Raw genomic sequence first — 24,274 nt, forward strand, 5'->3', positions numbered from 1 at the left:
TGAATCACGACGAGTACGACTCCATCAACCCCGTTCACTTGAACGCTTCCGCTTAGCGATCTACAAGGGTATGTAGATGCACTCCCCTTTCTACTCGTTGCTGGTCTCTCCATAGATAGATCTTGGTGTTACGTAGGAAAATTTTGAATTTCTGCTATGTTCCCCAACAGTGGCATCATGAGCTAGGTCTATTGCGTAGATTCTTTGCACGAGTAGAACACAAAGTAGTTGTGGGCGTTGATGTTGTTCAATATGCTTACCGTTACTAGTCCAATCTTGTTTCGACGGTATTGTGGGATGAAGCGGCCCGGACCGACCTTACACGTACTCTTACGTGAGACAGGTTCCACCGATTGACATGCACTTGGTGCATAAGGTGGCTAGCGGGTGCCAGTCTCTCCCACTTTAGTCGGAACGGATTCGATGAAAAGGGTCCTTATGAAGGGTAAATAGCAATTGGCATATCACGTTGTGGTTTTGCGTAGGTAAGAAACGTTCTTGCTAGAACCCATAGCAGCCACGTAAAACATGCAACAACAATTAGAGGACGTCTAACTTGTTTTTGCAGGGTATGCTATGTGATGTGATATGGCCAACAAGAATGTGATGAATGATATGTGATGTACGAGATTGATCATGTTCTTGTAATAGGATTCACGACTTGCATGTCGATGAGTATGACAACCGGCAGGAGCCTTAGGAGTTGTCTTTATTTATTGTATGACCTGCGTGTCATTGAACAACGCCATGTAATTACTTTACTTTATTGCTAACCGGTAGCCATAGTAGTAGAAGGAATAAGTTGGCGAGACGACTTCATGGAGACACGATGATGGAGATCATGGTGTCATGCCGGTAACGATGATGATCATGGAGCCCCGAAGATGGAGATCAATGGAGCTATATGATATTGGCCATATCATGTCACTACTATATAATTGCATGTGATGTTTATTATGTTTATGCATCTTGTTTACTTAGGACGACGGTAGTAAATAAGATGATCCCTTACACAAATTTCAAGAAGTGTTCTCCCCTAACTGTGCACCGTAGCTACAGTTCGTCGCTTCTAAGCACCACGTGATGATCGGGTGTGATGGATTCTTACGTTCACATACAACGGGTGTAAGACAGATTTACACAGCGAAAACACTTAGGGTTAACTTGACGAGCCTAGCATGTGCAGACATGGCCTCGGAACACGGAGACCGAAAGGTCGAGCATGAGTCGTATGGTAGATACGATCAACATGAAGATGTTCACCGATGATGACTAGTCCGTCTCACGTGATGATCGGACACGGCCTAGTTGACTCGGATCATGTGATCACTTAGATGACCAGAGGGATGTCTATCTAAGTGGGAGTTCATAAGATGAACTTAATTATCCTGAACATAGTCAAAAGACCTTTTGCAAATTATGTCGTAAGCTCGCGCTTTAGTTCCACTGTTTAGATATGTTCCTAGAGAAAATATAGTTGAAAGTTGATAGTAGCGATTATGCGATCAGTAGAAAGCTTATGTCCTTAATGCACCGCTCAGTGTGCTGAACCCCAACATCGTTTGTCGATGTTGCGAACATCGGACATACACGTTTTGATAACTACGTGATAGTTCAATTAAATGGTTTAAGTAGAGGCACCAAAGACGTTTTCGAAATGTCGCGGAACATATGAGATGTTTCGAGGGCTGAAATTGGGATTTCAGGCTCGTGCCCACGTCAAGAGGTATAAGACCTCCGACGATTTTCTTAGCCTGCAAACTAAGGGAGAAAAGCTCAATCGTTGAGCTTGTGCTCAGATTGTCTGAGCACAACAATCACTTGAATCGAGTGGGAGTTGATCCTCCAGATGAGATAGTGATGTTTCCCCAAAGTCATTGCCACCAAGCTGCTAGAGCTTCGTGATTAACTATAACATATCAGGGATAGATATGATGATCCTTGAAATATTCATGATGTTTGACACCGCGAAAGTAGAAATCAAGAAGGAGCATCAATTGTTGATGGTTGGTGAAACCACTAGTTTCAAGAAGGGCAAGGGAACAAAGGGATACTTCATGAAACGGCAAATCAGCTGCTGCTCTAGTGAAGAAACCCAAGGTTGAACCCAAACCCGAGACTAAGTGCTTCTGTAATAAGGGGAACAGCTACTGGAGCAGCATTACCCTAGATACTTGGTAGATGAGAAGGTTGGCAAGGTCGATAGAAGTATATTGGATATACATTATGTTAATGTGTACTTTACTAGTACTCCTAGTAGCACCAGGGTATTAAGATACCGGTTCAGTTGCTAAGTGTTACTAACTCGAAATAAAAGCTACGGAATAAACAGAGACTAGCTAAAGGTGAGCTAACGATATGTGTTGGAAATGTTTCCAAGGTTGATGTGATCAAGCATCGCACGCTCCCTCTACCACCAAGATTGGTGTTTGCGTTGAGCATAGACATGATTGGATTATGTCTATCGCAATACGGTTATTCATTTAAGGAGAATAATGGTTACTCTATTTATTTGAATAATACCTTCGATGGTCTTGCACCTAAATAAATGGTTTATTGAATCTCGATCGTAGTGATACACATTTTCATTCCAAAAGATATAAGATAGTAATGATAGTACCACTTACTTGTGGCACTGCCATGTAAGTCATATTGGTGTAAAACGCATGAAGAAGCTCCATGTTGATGGATCTTTGGACTCACACGTTTTTGAAAAGTTTGAGACATGCGAACCATGTCTATTGGTGTATATGCATGAAGAAACTCCATGCGAATGGACCGTTTGAACTCACTTGATCTTGAATCACTTGAGACATGCAAATCATACCACATGGGCAAGATGACTGAAATCCTCGATTTCAGTAAAATGGAACTAGAAAGCAACTTGTGGGAAGAAATACATTTTGATGTATGCAATCCAATAAGTGCTGAGGCATGTAGTGGATATCGTTATGTTCTTACTTCACAGATGATTCGAGTAGTTGTTGAGAATATTTACTTGATGAAACACAAGTCTGAATTATTGAATGGTTCAAGTAATTTCAGAGTGAAGTAGAAGATCATTGTGACAGGAGGATAAAATGTCTATGATATGATCATAGAGATGAATATCTGAGTTACGAGTTTTGGCACACAATTAAGACATTGTGGAAATTGTTTCGCAATAAATACCGCCTGGAACACCATAGTGTGATGGTGTGTCCGAACATCATAGTTGCACCCTATTGGATATGGTGGGTACCATGATGTCTCTTATCGAATTACCACTGTCATTCATGGGTTAGGCATTAGAGACAACCACATTCACTTTAAATAGGGCACCACGTAATTCCGTTGAGATGACACCGTATGAATTATGGTTTAGAGAAACCTAAGTTGTCGTTTCTTAAAAGTTTGGGGCTGCGACGCTTATATGAAAAAGTTTCAGGTTGATAAGCTTGAACCCAAAGCGGATAAAATGCATCTTCATAGGAAACCCAAAACAGTTGGGTATACCTCCTAATTCAGATCCGAAAGCAATATGGATTGTTTCTAGAATCGGGTCCTTTCTCGAGGAAAAGTTTCTCTCGAAAGAATTGAGTGGGAGGATGGTGGAGACTTGATGAGGTTATTGAACCGTCTCTTCAACTAGTGTGTGACAGGGCACAGGGAGTTGTTCCTGTGGCACCTACACCAATTGAAGTGGAAGCTTATGATATTGATCATGAAACTTCGGATCAAGTCACTCCCAAACCTCGTAGGATGACAAGGATGCGTACTACTTCAGAGTGGTACGTAATCCTGTCTTGAAGGTCATGTTGCTAGACAACAATGAACCTACGAGCTATGGAGAAGCGATGGTGGGCCCGGATTCCGATAAATGGCTTGAGGCCATAAAATCCGAGAGAGGATCCATGTATGAAAACAAAGTGTAGACTTTGGCAAAACGGCTCGATGGTCGTAAGGCTAATGAGTACAGATGGATTTCAAAAGGAAGACGGACAATGATGGTAAATGTCACCATTAAGAAAGCTCGACTTGTCGTTAAGATGTTTTCCGACAAGTTCAAGGAGTTGACTACGATGAGATTTTCTCACTCGTAGCGATGCTAAGAGTCTGTTGGAATTATATTAGCGATTACTGCATTATTTATGAAATCTTGCAGATAGGATGTCAAAACATTGTTTCCTCGACGATTTTAATGAGGAAAGGTTGTATGTGATACAACCGGAAGGTTTTGTCAATCCCGAAAGATGCTAATAAGTATGCAAAGCTCCAGCAATCCTTCTAAGGACTGGAGTGAGCATCTCGGAGTTGGAATGTATGCTTTGATGATGATCAAAATTTTGGGTTTGTACAAAGTTTATGAGAAACTGTATTTCCAAAGAAGTGAGTGGGAGCACTATAGAATTTCTGATGAGTATATGTTGTTGACATATTGTTGATCAGAAATGACGTAGAATTTCTGGAAAGCATATAGGGTTATTTTGAAAGTGTTTTTCAATGGAAAGCCTGGATTAAGCTGCTTGAGCATTGAGCATCAAGATCTATAAGGATAGATCAAAACGCTTAATGGTACTTTCAAATGAGCACATACCTTGACATGATCTTGAAGGTGTTCAAGATGGACCAGTCAAAGAAGGAGTTCTTGCCTGAGTTGTAAGGTACGAAGTTAAGACTTAAAGCTCGACCACGGCAGAATAGAGAGAAAGGACGAAGGTCGTCCCCTATGCTTAAGACGTAGGCTCTTCAGTATGCTATGCTGTGTACCGCACCTAAAGTGTGCCTTGCCATGAGTCAGTCAAGGGGTACAAGAGTGATCCAAGAATGGCTCACAGGACAGCGGTCAAAGTTATCCTTAGTAACTAGTGGACTAAGGAATTTTTCTCGATTATGGAGGTGGTAAAAGAGTTCGTCGTAAAGGGTTATGTCGATGCAAGCTTGACACCTATCTGGATAGCTCTGAGTAGAGAGACCGGATACATATAATGGAGCAACAATTTAGAATAGCTCCAAGTAGAACAGTTGTTTGGAATAGCTCCAAATAGAGCGTGGTAGCTGCATCTAGGAGATGACATAGAGATTTGTAAAGCACACACGGATCTGAAAGGTTCAGACCCGTTGACTAAAACCTCTCTCACAAGCAACATGATCAAACATAAAACTCATTGAGTGTTAATCACATAGTGATGTGAACTAGACTACTGACTCTAGTAAACTCTTGGGTATTAGTCACATGGCGATGTGACCTGTGAGTGTTAATCACATGGCGATGTGAACTAGATTATTGACTCTAGTGCAAGTGGGAGACTGTTGGAAATATGCCCTAGAGGCAATAATAAAAGTATTATTATTATATTTCCTTGTTCATGATAATTGTCTTTTATTCATGCTATAACTGTATTATCCGGAAATCGTAATACACGTGTGAATACATAGACCACAATATGTCCCTAGTGATCCTCTAGTTGACTAGCTCGTTGTGATCAACAGATAGTCATGGTTTCCTGGCTATGGACATTGGATGTTGTTGATAACGGGATCACATCATTAGGAGAATGATGTGATGGACAAGACCCAATCCTAAGCATAGCACAAAGATCGTGTAGTTCGTTTGCTAGAGCTTTGCCAATGTCAAGTATCTCTTCCTTTGACCATGAGATCGTGTAACTCCTGGATACCGTAGGAGTGCTTTGGGTGTATCAAACGTCACAACGTAACTGGGTGACTATAAAGGTGCACTACAGGTATCTCCGAAAGTATCTATTGTTTTATGCGGATCGAGACTGGGATTTGTCACTCCGTGTAAACGGAGAGGTATCTCTGGGCCCACTCGGTAGGACATCATCATATGCGCAATGTGACCAAGGAGTTGATCACGGGATGATGTGTTACGGAACGAGTAAAGAGACTTGCCGGTAACAAGATTGAACAAGGTATAAGGATACCGACGATCGAATCTCGGGCAAGTACAATACCGCTAGACAAAGGGAATTGAATACGGGATTGATTAAAGTCCTTGACATCGTGGTTCATCCGATGAGATCATCGTGGAACATGTGGGAGCCAACATGGGTATCCAGATCCCGCTGTTGGTTATTGACTGGAGAACGTCTCGGTCATGTCTGCATGTCTCCCGAACCCGTAGGGTCTACACACTTAAGGTTCGATGACGCTAGGGTTATAAAGGAAGCTTGTATGTGGTTACCGAATGTTGTTCGGAGTCCCGGATGAGATCCCGGACGTCACGAGGAGTTCCGGAATGGTCCGGAGGTAAAGATTTATATATAGGAAGTCCTGTTTCGGCCATCGGGACAAGTTTCGGGGTCATCGGTATTGTACCGGGACCACCGGAAGGGTCCCGGGGGCCCACCGGGTGGGGCCACCTGCCCCGGGGGGCCACATGGGCTGTAGGGGGTGCGCCTTGGCCTACATGGGCCAAGGGCACCAGCCCCAAGAGGCCCATGCGCCTAGGGAACCCTAGACGGAAGAGTCCTCAAAGGGGAAGGCACCTCCGAGGTGCCTTGGGGAGGATGGACTCCTCCCCCCCTCCTTGGCCGCACCCCAAAACCCATCTAGGGCTGGCCGCCGCCCCTAGGGGGTGGGAAAACCCTAAAGGGGGCGCAGCCCCCTTTCCCCCTATATATATGAGGCCTAGGGGCTGCCCATAACACGCGATTTGATCTCTCGTTGGTGCAGCCCTGCCCCTCTCCCTCCTCCTCTTCTCCCATGGTGCTTGGCGAAGCCCTGCGGGATTGCCACGCTCCTCCACCACCACCACGCCGTTGTGCTGCTGTTGGATGGAGTCTTCCTCAACCTCTCCCTCTCTCCTTGCTGGATCAAGGCGTGGGAGACGTCACCGAGCTGTACGTGTGTTGAACGCGGAGGTGCCGTCCGTTCGGCACTAGGATCATCGGTGATCTGAATCACGACGAGTACGACTCCATCAACCCCGTTCACTTGAACGCTTCCGCTTAGCGATCTACAAGGGTATGTAGATGCACTCCCCTTTCTACTCGTTGCTGGTCTCTCCATAGATAGATCTTGGTGTTACGTAGGAAAATTTTGAATTTCTGCTACGTTCCCCAACATGAGCAACATAACTAAGCAGCTTGGAGCAAGCTATGATAAATGTCGGACCTAAGGGTTTCGATATTATTTTTACTCGCAAAAAATGTTTTTTTGCAGGTTTAATAGTTTTGATAGTTAAACACTTATATCTCCCCCGGAGAAACAAATTACAGTTTAGCAATCCACATATTTCCTTTTCTGAAACACAAGACAAAAAACTAGCCATTTTCATCATCATCATTCATCATCATCATTGATAAAAAGTGCCAACGCAACCTGGTCCGTGCTGTGCTGTCCCGAGACAGGACAATCTAGGCAAATCCAAGGAACCGACCGGGCGTTTGCCGTTTCCGTGCCCTGCCCCTGCCGCCAGATCCAGCGACGGCGACCAGCCTACCAGCTTCCCCGAAGGCACCAAGCAATTCGCTCGCGGTCCCGCCCCGAACGCCGAATGGGCGTGCAGCCTCGTGCGCGACGACGCGGAAAAGCACATGACAGACAGACAGCGTTTCCCTTTCGGAACAACGGAACCGAACCGTACGCAATCACACGTCGGCACGTACCACGTCGTGTGTCCCGATGCCGACGATCGACGGGCGGAGCCGGCCGGCGGCAGAGGGAGAGGCCGGTCCGGCTCAAACCGGAGCCCAACTTTAATAACCAACCATCGTATCGCAGACGCGCGCGTGGCGCCAGGCGTCGTGGCAGTCAAGTCAAACGAGTCCCCACAGCCCAGCCCTCCCACCCCACCCCACCCCACCCCACCCCCCTGGCTAGTAATTAACAAACCCTCGGCAGCTCACTTGGCCGCCTCGCCTCGCCTTTCCCCGCCCGCCACCGATCGCCCGCCCGCCATGGCCAGCGACGACGAGTCCTGCCTCTACTACGACGACGAGGACGACGAGGCGGAGGAGGACGGGCTGGAGGCGGACGAGGAAGACGTCGGGCTGTTCGAGGACGCCGCGCCGCAGCCGGAGCACCGCGCGGACCACTGGGTAAGCGATCGGAGCAGGGAACTCATAATAGTACTATCTCGTTTATCCGCTCGTGCCAGCTCCAATCCAATCCAGTCGCGCTGGTTCCGCGACGATGCCACCGCCGCTGAAATCGGCGCCGGATCGTGGGATCGTCTCGGCGAGGGTTCGGTGCGGTTTATTGCCGGCCAACCTGGTTTTAGAACCCTAGCTAGGAGTGTTTCTGGAACAAACAGTGTAAGCAGCTGGCAGCGTGGTTCAGTCTGCAGTCTTGATGACGCATAGCTAGATTTCACTAGTACTAAGATTACAGTACTAGTCAATCAATTCAGTCGCTGCAAAACAATCTTCCATGTAAAAATTGTCAGTTCAATTCTGTATTTATTCAGTCAAACTGCTAGATTGTATTTTGTTGATTATTACTGCCCTTTTGTGTTGCTGAACTGCGTCGAAAGGAGCATTAAAAAAACTTCTTCTTTGGCCATTACCAAAAGGGAGAAAAATCATTTTACTGATTTACTGCTACTGTCATTTTGATAAAACATACCGATGATTAAATCAATTTAACCGACTCTGACTTTTATTGCTGCAGGCCATCACGAGAAAGTCCCTATCAGCTGCCCAGGTGAACCAAACGGCCGGCATTGGTTAAGAATTCAGACTATGCGTACAGCCAGCTCATGACTAATCCCACATCATGCATGAATGACATTTTTGGTTTGACTGCTTGCTACTCTTCTTCCTTATCCACCTTACAGCAACAAGATGTGTCCATGGTTATGAACTTGGTGAACATAGAGCGGCACAACGCCCGCGCTCTTCTCATGCACCACCGGTGGAAGATGGACCGCATCCACGACTTCCTCGAGCGCAGGGGGCGCGAGGGGTTGTTCAGGGAGGCAAGAATTGTGGTGCCGCCGGAGGACAGTAGCACGGCGGCTCGTGCAAGGGCGCCGCCTCACAAGAGGCCCCGAACTGTCACGTGCAACGTCTGCTTTGAGGACGTCTCCCGGCCGTCCGATGTCTCCACCATGGACTGTGGGCATTGCTTCTGCAACGACTGTGAGTACCCGCCCCTGTTTCCGTTGCCCCCAAGCAACTGTTTTCGTGCAGTTACTTTGCTTAATTGGAACCTACATTCATCACTTGTGATTTTCTTGTCATGAAAATTATACCAGAGGAAAGAAAACTTGGATTGGTATTTCGATTGTCATGAAAATTATAGAGGAAATAAAACTTAATTGGAACCTACATTTGGTAGGATTTAGCATCACTTGCGGCTGTAGTGTGCTTAATTGAGTCCAAGCTCGCTGCGGTGAATCAATTCACCATCACCGGAATTCTGGGATCGCGTTTCGATGGTTTTGCGCGCTCCCGGCTGTTGGCTCGGCGGGTGGTATCATTGTGGCTTGACGATCGAGCTGCGTTCAGGTTTCTAGTTCGCGGATTGACACTTTGATGTCACAATCAATCTCTCGGTGGACCGGCAACCTGCCTCGGTCCTTCACTGCCGTCTACGGACCAACTAACGACCAACTCAAGGTGCCCTTTCTCGATGAGTTGCGGCATGTTAGGGTGGCATCCGCAGGCCTATGGGCCGTCGACGGTGATTTCAACTTAATTGTGGAGGCCACAGAGAAGAACAACAATTTGCTCAACCGGCGGATGATGGGCCGCTTTCGGCGCCTCTTAAATGACCTTGAGCTGAAAGAGGTGCCCCTCCTAGGTCATCGCTACACGTGGAGCAACGAGTGTCGCGTTGTTAGTTAGTGAAGGGCGATTGATGGTTCTCATAGGCGAATTGGGATGCTAGCCATCCTAATTGCCTTCTCCAGGCGATGACCTCCTCCTTGCCTGATCACTGCCCAATCATGCTTTCCACGAATGTTGTGTTTTGCCATAAGTTGCGCTTCCACTTTCAGGCCTTTTGGCCCAAGTTTGGTGGTTTCCAGGAGGCGGTTGCTCGCAGCTGGGGCTCGGTGGTGCCTCACCGTAACCTGTCCATTGACCTGTTCGTGCGACTAAAAGCCATGGCCAAAGAGCTACCTAGGTGGAGTGGCAGGAGGATTCGGAATATTAAAGAGAGAAGTGCATATTACACCCCTCAACTCTAGCCCTAGTCTAATATACAACTCCCAACTCCAATACCATCTAGTTTACACCCCCCCAACTCTCAAAACCAGGCGGAATTCAACCCTCCCCTCCCCGGTGACCGGTTTTGACCTGTTGACTGGGTGAACAGTAAATTCCAAAGAAATATATTTTTTAAAAAAATACGTTTTTTCACCGGCTGAACAGTAAAATTTTAAAAAGTTCTAAATAAATAATAATAAAATAATTTTGATTTTTTAAAATGTTGATTTTTTGTCCGGGTGAACAGTAAATTTCAGTAAAAAAATAAGAAAACAAAAATTTCTGAATTATATTTGCATGAAATAGTTAACAGTTCGGGCTGATATATTTTTTTTGTTGAGAGACCACTGAAATGTCCAAACAAGCTGAAAATTGTCACGGACATCACGCGCTGAAAAATCGTCCACGCAAAAATAATTCGTTTTTTTTGGAAAAATGTATTTTTGGAATTTATTATTCACCAGGTAAAAAATCGAAACTGCTTGTTGAATTTTATTTCCAACTTTTTTTTTGAATTTACTGTTCACTCATTGGAAAAACCAAAATATTTTTTGATTTTTTTGGTTACTGTTCATCCAGTCAACATGTCAAAACCGGTCAACGGGGAGGGGAGGGTTGAATTCCGCCTGGTTTTGAGAGTTAGGGGGTGTAAAGTAGATGGTATTGGAGTTGGGGGGTGTATATTAGACTAGGGCTAGAGTTGACGGGTGTAATATGCACTTCTCTCAATATTAAAGAGCAGCTTCTCCTGGCCAATGAAGTCATGCGGCTTATGGAGGTCACAATGGACTTTCGGCAGCTCTCGGCAGGAGAGTTCTCTCTTGGCCGACGGATCAAGAAGAGGATCTTGGGTCTGGCCTCCCTTAAGAGGACGATCGCGCGTCAGCGGTCGCGTATTCTTTGGCTTTGTGAAGGGGATGCCAACACGGAATTCTTCCATATCCGTGCTAGCTCCTGGAGGAAAAGGTATCACCTTTTTAGGCTGCGGAAGGGGGATGTGCTCACCTCCTCTGAGGGTGAGATGGAGGACCTCGTTGCGTTGCACTTTAGGGATCTCATCGGGGTCCCTGCTGTGCGGGAGTGTTCGCTCAATTTGGCAGCGTTGGACCTGTGGTCTGTGGACGCAGAGCCTTTGGAGTGTTCCTTCTCGAAGGACATTTGGAACGTCATTCACACCCTCCCATAAGACAATGCGCCAGGCCCTGATGGGTTATCCGCCAGGTTCTACCAATCTGCGTGGCCCACGTAATGCGTGCGGTGCGCGCGTTCGATGCCAGGGACAGGGTGGCTTCGCGAAGCTTAATGAGGCATATATCATTCTGCTTCCTAAGTGCGATGGTGCTGTGGATGTCAAGGATCACCGTCCGGTGAGCCTGGTGCATAGTTTTGCGAAAAATCTCACTATGGGCATGTATTTGCAGCTAGCTCCTACACCGCTGAGGCTCATTGCACCCAACAAGAGTGCCTTCATCGGTGGCCGTGCTATAACAGATAACTTCATGCTGATGCAGCAATCGATAGTTCTCTGCATCGCCACAGGATGGATGCGATCATGCTGAAATTGGATATGATCAGGGCGTTTGATTCGGTCTTGTGGCTTTTCCTGTTGGAGGTGCCGCGGAGACGTGGCTTTGGCAGGTGGTGGCTTTTGCGGCTTACTTTGCTGCTATCGATGGCTAGCACCCGAGTTCTCCTCAATGGCAGCGCGGAAGAGCCTTTTTGGCATGCAGGAGGGCTTTGTTAGGGGGGCCCGCTCTTCCCCCTGCTCTTCATCATCGTCATGGATGTGTTCTCGGCGATTTTCGCCAAAGGGAGGCCCCTGGCCTGTTTGTTCCCCTCGAGCAGTGGGGCATTAAGCGCCGTCTCTCACTTTACGCGGATGACGTCCTCCTACTGGTTAAGCCGCTGATTGGCGAGGCGGAGGCGGTCTTGGCTTTGCTGGAAGTGTTTGGGGACGCATCGGGGCTGAGGTGCAACCTTTCCAAAAGCTATGCATCACCAATCCGTTACACATCGGTGGATATCCTTCCCTTCACCTCTGTGTTGGGAGGCCCGGTGAAGGAGTTCCCCATTCGCTATTTGGGGCTGCCTTTTTCGACCTCACCCCCTTCCAAGACGGATTTGCAGCCGCTCGTCGATTGAATTGTTGGGTATATCCTGTCCTGGAAGGTCTCTCTTCTGAAGAGAGGAGGGTGCCTCATCCTGATCAACTCCACCCTCACGGCTGCCATTATTTACCATATGTCGGCCCTCGACCTTCCACCGTGGTTCTTGAGCTGTGCTGACAAGCTGCGACGGGCATTCTTTTGGTGTGGTCAGACCGATGCTAAGGGCGGCAGCTGTTTGATCGCTTGGTATGTGGTGTGCACCCCAAACAACACGGCGGGCTGGGTGTGCATAATCTGAAGCTCATAAATCTGGTGTTGGCTTGAGATGGCTGCCAAAGGCATGCCTTGGGTGGAATATTGTGGAATAAGGGGTGCGTGCTCCACTCATCCAATCAGAGCGGTGGGAGCCGACCGGTCTCAGCTTGTTTTTCTATGAGCACCCCACCACCACAGTCATCACTAAACACTAATAGAAGTTTTGAGAAATTCTTTAAACCCCTCTAAAACCGAGGATGTAGAGACGCCCATAGAAAGAACAGAGGATTGGAAATCCAATTCAGATTTTGTCCCACAAACTCGAGAAACAAAATGCATAAATTTGAACTAGCTATGATCCACAGCCGGCTTCTGTTTTAAATTTACGGTATGTTTGAAACATATTCAGTTTTTTCAGATTTATTTACTTCATCAGGCCTTGCCTGTTTTGAAATATAAGGTCGGCAGTCAGCCACCTTGTTTCAAAAAAAAAAAGTCTTGCAGCACCACAAGCCCCGTTGTACCATCATGGGGCTAATTTTTCTTCTTCATTTTCCACTGAAATTTGGGGCTTTGCACCATCATGACACTGAATAGCACAAATTATGTTTCATGAACAAAACCATTGCCTTAATACTGTGCGTTAATGTAAATATTGCCAGGCATGAGCTTTCTAACCTGGTACATTTGCTTACCATGGCACTTGTTGAATCTCTTCTGTTCAGGTTGGACGGAGCATTTCTTCGCGTCCCTAGGCAACGGCAAGAAGCACATCCACTGCATGCAAGTGAAATGCCCGGCCATCTGTGACGACGCCACCGTGCGGCGGCTCCTTGGCCGCAAGTACCCTGACGCCGCCAAGCGCTTCGACAACCTGGTCCTCGACTCGTACCTGGACAACAACGCGTCGGTCAAGTGGTGCCCGAGCGCCCCGCACTGCGGGCGCGCGATCCGCGTGGTGGACGCCAGCGAGCGCTACTGCGAGGTGGAGTGCCCCTGCGGCGTGAGCTTCTGCTTCAACTGCGCGGCGCCGGCGCACTCGCCATGCCCGTGCCCCATGTGGGACAAGTGGGACGCCAAGTTCCGCGGCGAGTCGGAGAACCTCAAGTGGATCGCCGTCAACACCAAGAGCTGCCCCAAGTGCCTCCGGCCCATCGAGAAGAATGGCGGCTGCAACCATGTCAGCTGTCCATGCGGCCAGCACCTCTGGTACGTACCGACAGACTCTTCTTCTCTTTCACCTTGAGCTTGCTGATGTCTATGGTGACTACGTACGTGCATACAGTTATGCCTGCGGCGGGCGGCTGGATACGCTGCACAACTGCAACCGGTACGATGAGGCCGGGCACGCCAACTACGACAGCATCAGGCGGCAGATGCTGCGGTACACGCACTACTGCGACCGGTTCAACGTGCACGTCAACTCGCGCACGGCGGAGCAGACGCAGCTCTGGCCGGCCATCCAGAAGAGGGCCGTGCTGCTGGAGTCGGCCACCGCCATCCGGCCGCTCATCAGGGAGGCCAGCTGGATGGCCCGCGCGCACCGGGCCCTGCTGGCGTCGCGCCTCGTGCTCGCCCGCTCCTACGCCTTCGCCTACTACATGTTCGGCGACGAGGTGCGCACCTACCCGTCGGAGAAGGCCAACCTGTCCATCGCCAAGGTCCTGTTCGAGGACCAGCAGTGGCAGCTGGAGGAGAACGCCGAGAAGCTCTCCAAGGTGCTCGCCGCCGAGGCCAAGCCCGTCCTCGCCGAGGAGGAGGTCCTCCAGGCCATGCAGGAGACCTCCAACCTCGCCAAGATCGTCGACACGCACTGCAGGGAGATGTACAAGTGCATCCAGGACGAGCTGCTGCCGCTGCTCCTCGAGCCCATGACCATCGCCCCCTACCGCCCTGATGGACCCGACAAGGCCAAGGATCTGCCGGCCTGATGTGTTGCTTGGCGTGCATCGAGCACGCCTCCCTATATGCATGCAGAGCTGCTGGTTACCTACGGAACTCGATCGGCAACAGCAAATTAGGTCAGCGCGTGACAATAAAACTCCCTAATTAGCTTAAGATATAACTCATCATTATATGTTGCTGAAAGTGGTACTCCTAGTTTGAATAGATGAATGAAATTGGATGGATGGATGTTGGTGGAACTCTTAGATTGAAGACTAGCAGACAAAAGGCGCGGCGACACGCCGCCTGTCGTCACGCTCGAGTTTAAGCCTGTCATTTAGCAAATGTGTGCCGTAATTTGTTGTTGCTTGTGTTTGATACTAATAGTTTAACGTGTTTTAGTAAGTGAAAATAATATACTGAAGAATATGGACCACTTAGTCAATTACATGACTTAGGCTTACATGATGAATGAAGGCGGGCACCGATTTAAGAGAGTACACTATGTAGCTGGTATCAAGAAGGAAATGTCAATCAATAGTTCTGGGATGATGAAAACAAAAAGTAGTGATGCTAAACAGGGGTTTTCTAGTTATCAGTGGTTATTGGTGGATTGGTGGCGATGGATTGAGGGAAGTATTTTCTCGAGATTGTTTCTTTTTCAAGATTGATTGAGGGAAGGATTCATTGGTAGTGTGTATAGGGTTTGCGGAGTGTGTTGGTGTGGTTGAGCTCATGGGTAGGTCCGTCAGTGGGGGTGTGCTTTTGTGTTGCATTTTCTTTCAAGGGATGATTCTGTAGTGAGTTTTTTGTGCTGATGTGAGGAAATTCTATAACTCATACGGAGTATGTGTGAGCTCAATGACAAAAGAATGTGTCTGATGTTGGATAAGAACGGCAATAGCTATGTTCTGAATTTAGAATTTGGAGTAGAGCGACATAGGTGCATCATACCTCCAATGCAAAGACGCAGCCTAGGTAAATACCTCCACTCTTCCAAGGATTTCATCATATCTCCAATGTCCTCCCAAAAATCTTTTGCGACAGTTGAAAAGATACCTTGCTTATTTCAATGTTCAAGCTCGTTAACTGCCGAATCAATGGCATGCAAGAATTTGTCTCTCTTGACTAAAGCATTGACAACAAAACGAAAAATATTTCCTTTTATACAATATGTAATCCAACTTCAAGCATGTCTAAATACGCTCTTAATACCAACTCTAATTTTCTCCCTCTGACCACTTAGTATTTGATGGCATGAGGCCGAAGGAATCAAACATGTAGACCTTGCACAACTAAAAAAAATAGCAACTAGTTTGTTGACCTGGCCAGCTTGTAAATACATCTGAATAATCAGACTTGACCAGTCCATTGGCGTCGGTCATAGCCTTATCATCATCTAGTAGGCAGGGTGGATCCGGCTTGCCTGCTCCCTCCCCGTTCTCCCATCTGTGTTCCCACTTCATCCTACGGTTGTTTTTTTTTTCTCCTTTCTAATCAAACCATCCCTCTCCCTCCTCCTGATTTTAAAGGGGTGGGGCCGGGCCTTATTTTGTTCCAATCAAATCAAGCCATGTATGCGGGAGCACGGACGGGCGCACGCGCGGGGAGCAGGCAAGTCTCGTCCCCGGCGCCCTGCACTCTTTCCTTTTCTCGTTTTTTGTTGCACCTGTACTCTGTACTCTCCTTCTTCATCAATGAAAATCAGCACCCTGCTGCTTTTTCATCAAAAAAAGAGCATCTAGTAAGAGAAGGAATGATTCCGAGAAGGAATGATTCCTAATAAGGGCATCTCCACAATTTTCTTCCTAATAAATGCTTGATCGATCAATTAACCAAAATGCTTGACCAAATCCACCTACAAAGAAAGCTTGATCAAATCGGCTGGAAGAAATTTGCAGTCACTGAACTGAACAAAAAACAAAAACCAGTCAACTCTGACTGTAATCAATCCCTTAAGTTAAATATAATGGAACGTACGTACATTGCTTACAAGTAAGCGCAAAACAACGGACATGGAGTTTCTTAGTTCAGGCTCGAATGAGCCCGGAGGAATAGTAAAATCAAAAAGATATGTAAAAAGCTAATCAAGGATTTGCCGGCCCGATGGATCGCTTGGCGTGCATTGAGCACGCCTCCCTATACTGCTGGTTACCTACGGATCGGCAACAACAAATTGGGCCAGCATGTGATAATAAAACCTCCTAATTAGCTTAAGATATAATTCATCATTATATGTTGGGTTAGCCTAGTTCAGGGTTTTTCTTGTTGATTTTTTGTTCACTTATTTTGCTACAACTTTTATGTTGGTTTTTTTATGTTTTTCTTAATTTTCTTTTGTTTGTTTTTTCGATACACCGCCAATGATTCTTTAACATACGATGAACATTGTTTGAATACACACTATTTTTCTATAATATATTCATTGAATCATTTTAATATACGATGAACTTTTAGCACCTACTAGCAAAAAGGCCCGTGCGTTACAACGGGAGAAAAAAAATTCACTCATATCTCTAGTTGGGTTAGTTGGACAAATTGTGCGTGGCCGGTTGTCAGGTTATGAGATCGAACCCTCCCATCGGCAATTTTATTTTTCTCTGGACCTGAGCCACAATGCGCCGCCAGATGGGCTTCCTCCGTTGTGCCAAAACGGGTGGTAAGTAACGAAACCAAATAGCGTACATGAAATTAATTGAAGCGGGACCAAACGAAGCGGGACGAAATCAAGAATATCATCTTCATTTAATAATAGGTATAAATATAGATATAGATATAGATTGGACGACTACAGGTTTCTCAAAAATAAAAAAGATTGACGCCGACGGGGTGCGTCCAAAGGGGGAGCAACTAATTGAGGGCTGCTGTTGGGGAGTCTTTCCAAAGGTCATTCACTGGTCTTTCTTTGCTTTTCGACAGAAAAAATCAGAATTTTTTATGTTTTTTTTTCTTTCGCAAGAGGCACGGGTTTGCTTCTGTGAGATACCCGTGCTGCTGGAGTCGGCCACCGCCATCCGGCCGCTCATCAGGGAGGCCAGCTGGATGGCCCACGCGCACCGGGCCCTGCTGGCGTCGCGCCTCGTGCTCGCCCGCTCCTACGCCTTCGCCTACTACATGTTCGGCGACGAGGTGCGCACCTACCCGTCGGAGAAGGCCAACCTGCCCATCGCCAAGGTCCTGTTCGAGGACCAGCAGTGGCAGCTGGAGGAGAACGCCGAGAAGCTGTCCAAGGTGCTCGCCACCGAGGCCAAGCCTGTGCTGGCCGAGGAGGAGGTCCTCCGGGCCATGCAGGAGACCTCCAACCTCGCCAAGATCGTCGACACGCACTGCAGGGAGATGTACAAGTGCATCCAGGACGAGCTGCTGCCGCTGCTCCTGGAGCCCATGACCATCGCCCCCTATCGCCCCGATGGACCCGACAAGGCCAAGGATCTGCCGGCGCCGTGAGAGGGATGAGCGCAGGAAGCCTATCTCGGCCTGCATCGACCGCGCCTCCCTACTCTATCCAGACAAAAGGCGCCGTGAGAGGGATGAGCGCACGAAGCATATCTTGGCCTGCATCCACCGCGCCTCCCTACACTACTCTATGCAGAGCTGCTGGTTACCTCTTCCTACGGTGCTCCATCGGCAACAGCAAATAAGTTAGGCCAGCTCGCGATAATAAAACTCCCTCCCTATATATAGTTAGCCTATTAAGATAGAATTCATCATTATCTGTTGTTGTTGAAACTGGTACTGGAAAAGACGGATGAAATTCGATGGGTGGATGAATGAAATATACTTAACACCAATCTTGCCTTTTCATTTTGAGATTTTGAACTAAATTTCCCTGGCTTATTTCAATGTTCAAGCTCGTTAACCGCCGAGTCAATGGCATGTAAGAATTTGTCTCTCTTGACTAAAGCATTGGTAACAAATGAAAAATATTTCTTTTTGTACAATACCTAATCCAACTTCAAGCATGTCCAAATAAACTCTTAATATTAACTCTAATTTTTCTCCCTGACCACTTCTCAAGTATTTGATAGCATGAGGCCGAAGGAATCAAACATGTGGACTTTGCACAACTAAAAAATAGCAACTGATTTGGTGATCAGACTTGCCCAGTCCACTCGCGTCGGTCATAGTAGCCTCATCACCATTCAGCAAGACAAGGAATGATTCATAATTTCATATTTCATTCATTCATAATAAGGGCATCTTCAACGCGGACCCCTAAACCGGACACCGCATCCGTACGCGGCCTTAGCCCAAGAACTATCAGCTGAACGGGTTTGTATTGTGCTTAATTTTGTGTTACGAACTCCAAATGAAATTCATATGTTAATCGATCTTGCAATTCTTCAGTCACCTGAAATCCCTTTCAGTTTCAGTCGACTTTCTCGTCTGGCTTGAAGCAGCACGTAATCCACGTACAAAAGAGACTGGCATGGCAGTATTGGACTAGAGCAGCCTATAGTCTATATGCAAATGCTTGATCGATTAATTGACCAAAATGCTTGACCAAATCCACCTACAAAGAATGCTTGATCAAATCGTCTGGAAGAAATTTGTGGTCAGTGAACTGACCAAAAAACAAAAACCAGTCAACTTTGCATGTAATCGATCCCTTAAGTTAAATATAATGGAACATACGTACATTGCTTACAAGTAAGCGCAGAACAACGGACATGAAGTTTCTTAGCTCGGGCTCAAATGAGTCCGGAATAAAAGAGATATGTAAAAAAGTTCACAAAAAATTGACTTTGTTTGTGGAAGACATTATGAAATGTTTTGAGTGTTCGCAAATTTTCATCATAGAATCACATTCGTGGAAGTCGTGGCAAAAATAAATAAAAATTGATGCTCCGAAGATGCTACTTTCAGAAGCATTTTGGAGTGCATTTTTGCCATGATTTCCACAGTTGTGATATGATGATGAAAATTTGCAAGCACTCGAAAATTTTCTCAATGTTTACCAAAAAATTCAGAATTTTTCACTGTTCATTTTTTTTTGAGACACCAAGAGCATTTGGGCTCGAGCTCGGATTAGGACTTTCGCAAAACAAGTGTCATCTGTGACGAAAAGGAAACGAAAATAGCAGCCAGACTGCAAAGCAAAGTGCCTACGTTTGCCGGCCGGACTTTCATCTCGCCCATCATATTTTATCTCAAACACTCCTTGTAGCATCATTTGGCTACGATAGGTTCTCATTGCGCACCAAATCCCCGGAAAATAGTGAAATCTTCGGTGAAGCAAACCCTTAGTGGAAAAAATTTACTTCACTAAGTTTTGGCCGTACCTAAACCGATCCTCTAGATATAACGAAGTAAAACTTATATATGGCTCAAACATTTCATCGAACATTTGCTATGCATCTACACAGCGGCGTCGATGGTGACCATGCCGGCAACGCTGTGGCTAGCGGCAGCATGGCCGCCGCCGCGGACGTACGTGGCATGACCATGCCGGTTGTAGCCTTGTTTTTGTAGTGAAAAAATACATCGTATAGCCTTGTTTTTGTACTGAAGAAATGCATCGTATAGTCACTGTTTTGACCTTTTTGGGGCGAAAAAGAAATGCATCGCCTTTGCTTCCTCCAAGTTTGACCTGATTTCAAATTTCCATGCTTCCCAATCTTGGTGGTAATATTAGTTTTTTGACCTAATTTCAAATTTCCATGCTTCCATCCAAGTTTAGATCTGTTCCCAACTACTATGTTGGCGCTTCTTAGTTTCATAGCACCAATGGAGACGTACATAAGGTGTCGCGGGAGCGGTCTCGTCTCCTCTCATTGTCCGGCTCTGGATTGAGACGAAGATGGCAGTGCCCGGGAACCTCACGGCAAGTCGGCGGCCACCGCCATCCGACACGGTGTCACGGAGCGACATCCTCTCATCGTTGCCGTCGCCGGTCGCCCAAGCCCCAAGTCCAAGTCGTGCGCATAGCCTGCACGCGGATGCATCGCTATTACTAGTATATATAGAGATAGAGATGATTTTAGAAGGTTGGTTTTGGACATGGGAGTTAGAACAAGGAGGGTGTGATCTATGGCCAAAGGAAAGGCCGTGCCGTGAATCAGTGACCTGGCACAAGACAGACCACAAATCAGTGAGGTGGCACAAGCCAGGGCACCCTGACTAGGGTCGGCATTGGACGAGGCGGCCCTCTGCACAACGCAGGATGAAGCGGTGCGGCTCCTCCACGAGCGGCAGGCGGATGCCGGACAGGGTTACCCATGCCCTTGCGCCGCTAGAAGCACTACTCCAACGATGACAGCAGGATGAAGACCGCGGTGCCACTGGCCAGGCAGCCACGCGTACGAGGTCATCGTCCGCTCCAAGATAGTTTTCTTTAAGTTTGAAATATCATTTTATGTCCAAACATAAGTTTATTCTGTCGTGTTTGCATAAAATTCATCATGCTTGTTCAAATTCGATTTGAATTGCATGGGGACATGGTTGGATGGTCGACTTCCGTGTATCACTATCCGCGGACAAGTGTTTATTTTTTCCTTCATCTTTCCCCTTTGTATCAGTGTAGCGTGGTGTGGTGCACTCCTTTCCCTTACGGTAGTGATCACTCCGCAGTCCCCACCAACTCCCCTCCCGTGTTTAAGAAGTCAGAACATGTGTGTAAGAACTAAGAAGTGAGAACTGTGAGTGTTTATAAAAACCCATGGAGATTTTGGCAATCCCAGCTTGCTAAGATTGACCGGATCAAACAGCCCGAGCATCAGAAAAATGGCCGGCGTCCAAGAAGCATCCCATGGCGACGTCCGGCGACAGCACGCGCGCCGGGTACTAGTGTTCCCACTGCCGTTCCAGGGCCACATCAACCCGATGCTGCAGCTCGCCGACGTGCTCCACGGCCGAGGCCTCGCCGTCACCGTCCTCCACACCCAGTTCAACGCGCTGGACCCCGCGCTCCACCCCGAGTTCACCTTCGTCGCCGTGCCCGACGGCGTCCCCGCCGACCTCGCCGCCTCGGGGAGCATCATCCCCATCATCCTCGCCATGAACGCCGCCATGGAGGCGTCGGCGGCCGTCCACGATGTGCTCGCGTCGGTCCTCGCGGACGACGGTCAGCCCCCGCCCGCGTGCCTGTTCATCGACGCCAACCTACTCGCCGTCCAGAAGGCCGCCTTGGCGCTCGGGCTCCCGACGATGGTGCTGCGTACCGGCAGCGCCGCCTGCTTCAGCTGCTTCCTAGCCTATCCCATGCTCCACCACAACGGTTATCTACCTCCAAAAGGTCAGTACGTAATTAGGATGAGATCTGCGCCGCATGTTCTGCACCTTGAGATTTTGCTGATTGAATGTTATGTTAATCTTCTACAGTATATAAAAATATCCATCTGTTTCAGAATCACAGCTCTACACGCCGGTGAAAGAGCTGCCGCCGTTGCGTGTCAGGGACCTATTCGTCACGAGCAGCAGCGACCACGAAATGGTGCGCAAGGTTCTAGCCCGAGCCTCTGAAACCGTGAGGAACTCCTCTGGCCTCGTCGTCAACACGTTCGACGCTCTGGAGACCGCCGAGCTAGACAGGATACGCCGCCAAGTAGACGTGGCCTTCGTGCTCGCCGCCGGCCCGCTCCACAAGCTCTCCCCCCGGAGCACCGGGAGCAGCCTGCTGCGCGAGGACCGTAGCTGCATGGAGTGGCTGGACAAGCAGGCCGCGGGGTCCGTGCTGTATGTGAGCTTCGGGAGCTTGGCATCCATGGATGGTGGCGAGCTCTCGGAGATCGCGTGGGGTTTGGCCAACAGTGGCCAACCTTTTCTATGGGTTGTCCGACGGGACCTCGTGCCGGGATCGGACGGGCCTGGTCTGCCGGAGGGATTTGATCGTGCGGTGGAGGGTAGAGGCAAGGTGATCCCGTGGGCCCCGCAGCAGGAGGTGCTGGCCCACTTTGCAGTGGCTGGATTCTGGACCCACAACGGCTGGAACTCAACACTGGAGAGCATCAGTGAGGGTCTCCCGATGATATGCATGCCTCACTTTGCGGATCAAATGATGAACACAAGATATGTGGAGGCAGTGTGGGGTGTAGGGTTTGAGCTCGAGGGCAAGCCAGAGAGAAACAAAATCGCCAAGGCAATTCAGAAGCTTATGAATGAGAGGGAAGGAGAAGTGGCTAGGGGAAAAGCAAGAGAACTTAAGAAAAAAGTAGGGTCGAGCTTGGAAAATGGTGGGTCTTCTCTACTAGCTATAGATAAGCTTATCGAGCATATATCGTCTTTGTAATTATTTGTGTTGTGTCGTTATTTGAAATACTATATTGTAACTTGTAACTGGATAAGTGGTGTTATTGGCATTGATGTATCATAATATTTTTCATAATTTATTTTGAAGTGACTTTGTTTGCATGCATGAAAACGTAAAATCTAAGACTTTCTTTTGTGTGTGAATTGAACTTTTCATAAATGGATCACTACAGTCACAAGGACTTGACTTCTGCAGGTGTCATACGAATCCACACCGCATTTTTTGGTAGGTGCGGCCCATCTGAGCTAGCCTATACTTACATGGTTTTGCTCCTTACTCACATGTGATATAGCAAACTCCCTACCTAGACATAGTAAAAGCTTCGTTTCATCAACAAGGGATGCCACTTGGGATCTATTGGGGGCTAGGTAGGTTATCATGTCAGCAACAACGATGAGTCTGTTTCGAGGATGAAGGTGTCTAAGCTCCACACAAGGGTCGGCGCAGCGCCCTCCATGCATGCAACCATCTCCACCTCCAGAGCACTCGAGTAGGTATACATGAAACGACATTAAGTGAAGATCGTCTCTCTTTGTTACGGAAAATCATCCTACCACCCCCGGTCCCATCTTCTTTGAGGTATGCACAATCGGCAATGAGTTTAGTCCAACTTGGGGGAGGGGGCTTAGTCCATCTACGAGGGTGTGAGCGACAGTTTGCACGGCATTTTTGGCCTTTCTCGTCTACAACATGATCATAGGTCACCACCGACTTCCCTTTAGGTGGATCGGCATCGGGGTGTTGGCGGATTTCAAGAAGCGTGTTGATGTAGCTCGAAAGAAAGCATCAAGACAATTTGGTCGTTGGAGACAGCTTCAGGTGCGTGATTTCGTTGCGGACCTGCCATGTATGCCACATTTTCATAAGCATCGAAAGGCACTCGTAGGCAGTGCCCGTTTGAGGAGATGTAGTACCCAGCCTGGCCCTATGTTGGTGGTGATGTCCACGGCCGATATTCTCCAAACTTCACTCATGGCGTTCCAGAGGCCACGTGCCTGAGGGCATTTATAGAATACATGAAGGGTTTCCTCTCAGTTTACCCCACAAAAGAGTATAGATGTCAGAGTTTTCGGTCTTCCTCTTTGCTTTAATTTGTTGGAAATATGCCCTAGAGGCAATAATAAAATAGTTATTATTATATTTCCTTGTTCATGATAATTGTCTATTTTTCATGCTATAATTGTGTTATCCAAAAATCGTAATACATGTGTAAATACATAGACCACAAAATGTCCCTAGTGAGCCTGACTAGCTCGTTGATCAATAGATGGTTACGGTTTCCTGACCATGGACATTGGATGTCATTGATAACGGGATCACATCATTAGTAGAATGATGTGATGGACAAGACCCAATCCTAAGCATAGCGCAAGATCGTGTAGTTTGTCTGCTAAAGCTTTTCTAATGTCAAGTATCTTTTCCTTAGACCATGAGATTGTGCAACTCCCGGATACTGTAGGAATACTTTGGGTGTGCCAAACGTCACAACGTAACTGGGTGGCTATAAAGGTGCACTACGGGTATCTCCGAAAGTGTCTGTTGGGTTGGCACAAATCGAGACTGGGATTTGTCACTCCGTATGACGGAGAGGTATCTCTGGGCCCACTCGGTAAGACATCATC

General features: G+C 47.5%; 3 protein-coding genes across 4 annotated transcripts; all 3 read left to right on the forward strand.

Annotated features, from left to right (window-relative positions):
* Positions 1-7,848: 7,848 nt before the first annotated feature.
* On the forward strand, positions 7,849-14,850 carry LOC119286705 (probable E3 ubiquitin-protein ligase ARI1). 2 transcript variants are annotated; one of them, XM_037566143.1, is made up of 5 exons: positions 7,849-8,045; positions 8,617-8,649; positions 8,783-9,086; positions 13,246-13,729; positions 13,806-14,850. In XM_037566143.1, exons 1-5 carry the CDS (start codon positions 7,905-7,907, stop codon positions 14,449-14,451), a joined length of 1,608 nt encoding a protein of 535 aa, XP_037422040.1. In that variant the 5' UTR covers positions 7,849-7,904; the 3' UTR covers positions 14,452-14,850. The 2 variants fall into 2 exon arrangements, with proteins under 2 accessions (XP_037422040.1, XP_037422041.1); XM_037566144.1 differs by lacking the exons at positions 7,849-8,045; positions 8,617-8,649 and adding an exon at positions 8,656-8,691.
* Positions 14,851-17,424: 2,574 nt separating this feature from the next.
* LOC119286706 (probable E3 ubiquitin-protein ligase ARI3) lies at positions 17,425-18,165 on the forward strand. Its single transcript, XM_037566145.1, has one exon. It carries the CDS (start codon positions 17,447-17,449, stop codon positions 17,849-17,851), a length of 405 nt encoding a protein of 134 aa, XP_037422042.1. The 5' UTR covers positions 17,425-17,446; the 3' UTR covers positions 17,852-18,165.
* Positions 18,166-21,150: 2,985 nt separating this feature from the next.
* On the forward strand, positions 21,151-22,631 carry LOC119289122 (DIMBOA UDP-glucosyltransferase BX9-like). The gene is made up of 2 exons (XM_037568534.1): positions 21,151-21,638; positions 21,751-22,631. Exons 1-2 carry the CDS (start codon positions 21,227-21,229, stop codon positions 22,629-22,631), a joined length of 1,293 nt encoding a protein of 430 aa, XP_037424431.1. The 5' UTR covers positions 21,151-21,226.
* Positions 22,632-24,274: the final 1,643 nt, after the last annotated feature.

The sequence above is a fragment of the Triticum dicoccoides genome, chromosome 4A, assembly GCF_002162155.2.
Source record: "Triticum dicoccoides isolate Atlit2015 ecotype Zavitan chromosome 4A, WEW_v2.0, whole genome shotgun sequence".
In the NCBI taxonomy this organism is placed as follows: domain Eukaryota; kingdom Viridiplantae; phylum Streptophyta; class Magnoliopsida; order Poales; family Poaceae; genus Triticum; species Triticum dicoccoides.

Coding starts and splice junctions, on each gene's coding strand:
- LOC119286705 (XM_037566143.1), top strand. CDS start 7,905: ATGGCCAGCGACGACGAGTCCTGCCTCTACTACGACGACGAGGACGAC. Junction 8,046..8,616: donor AGCACCGCGCGGACCACTGG/GTAAGCGATCGG, acceptor TTATTGCTGCAG/GCCATCACGAGAAAGTCCCT. Junction 8,650..8,782: donor AGTCCCTATCAGCTGCCCAG/GTGAACCAAACG, acceptor TCCACCTTACAG/CAACAAGATGTGTCCATGGT.
- LOC119286706 (XM_037566145.1), top strand. CDS start 17,447: ATGGCCCACGCGCACCGGGCCCTGCTGGCGTCGCGCCTCGTGCTCGCC.
- LOC119289122 (XM_037568534.1), top strand. CDS start 21,227: ATGCTGCAGCTCGCCGACGTGCTCCACGGCCGAGGCCTCGCCGTCACC. Junction 21,639..21,750: donor CGGTTATCTACCTCCAAAAG/GTCAGTACGTAA, acceptor CATCTGTTTCAG/AATCACAGCTCTACACGCCG.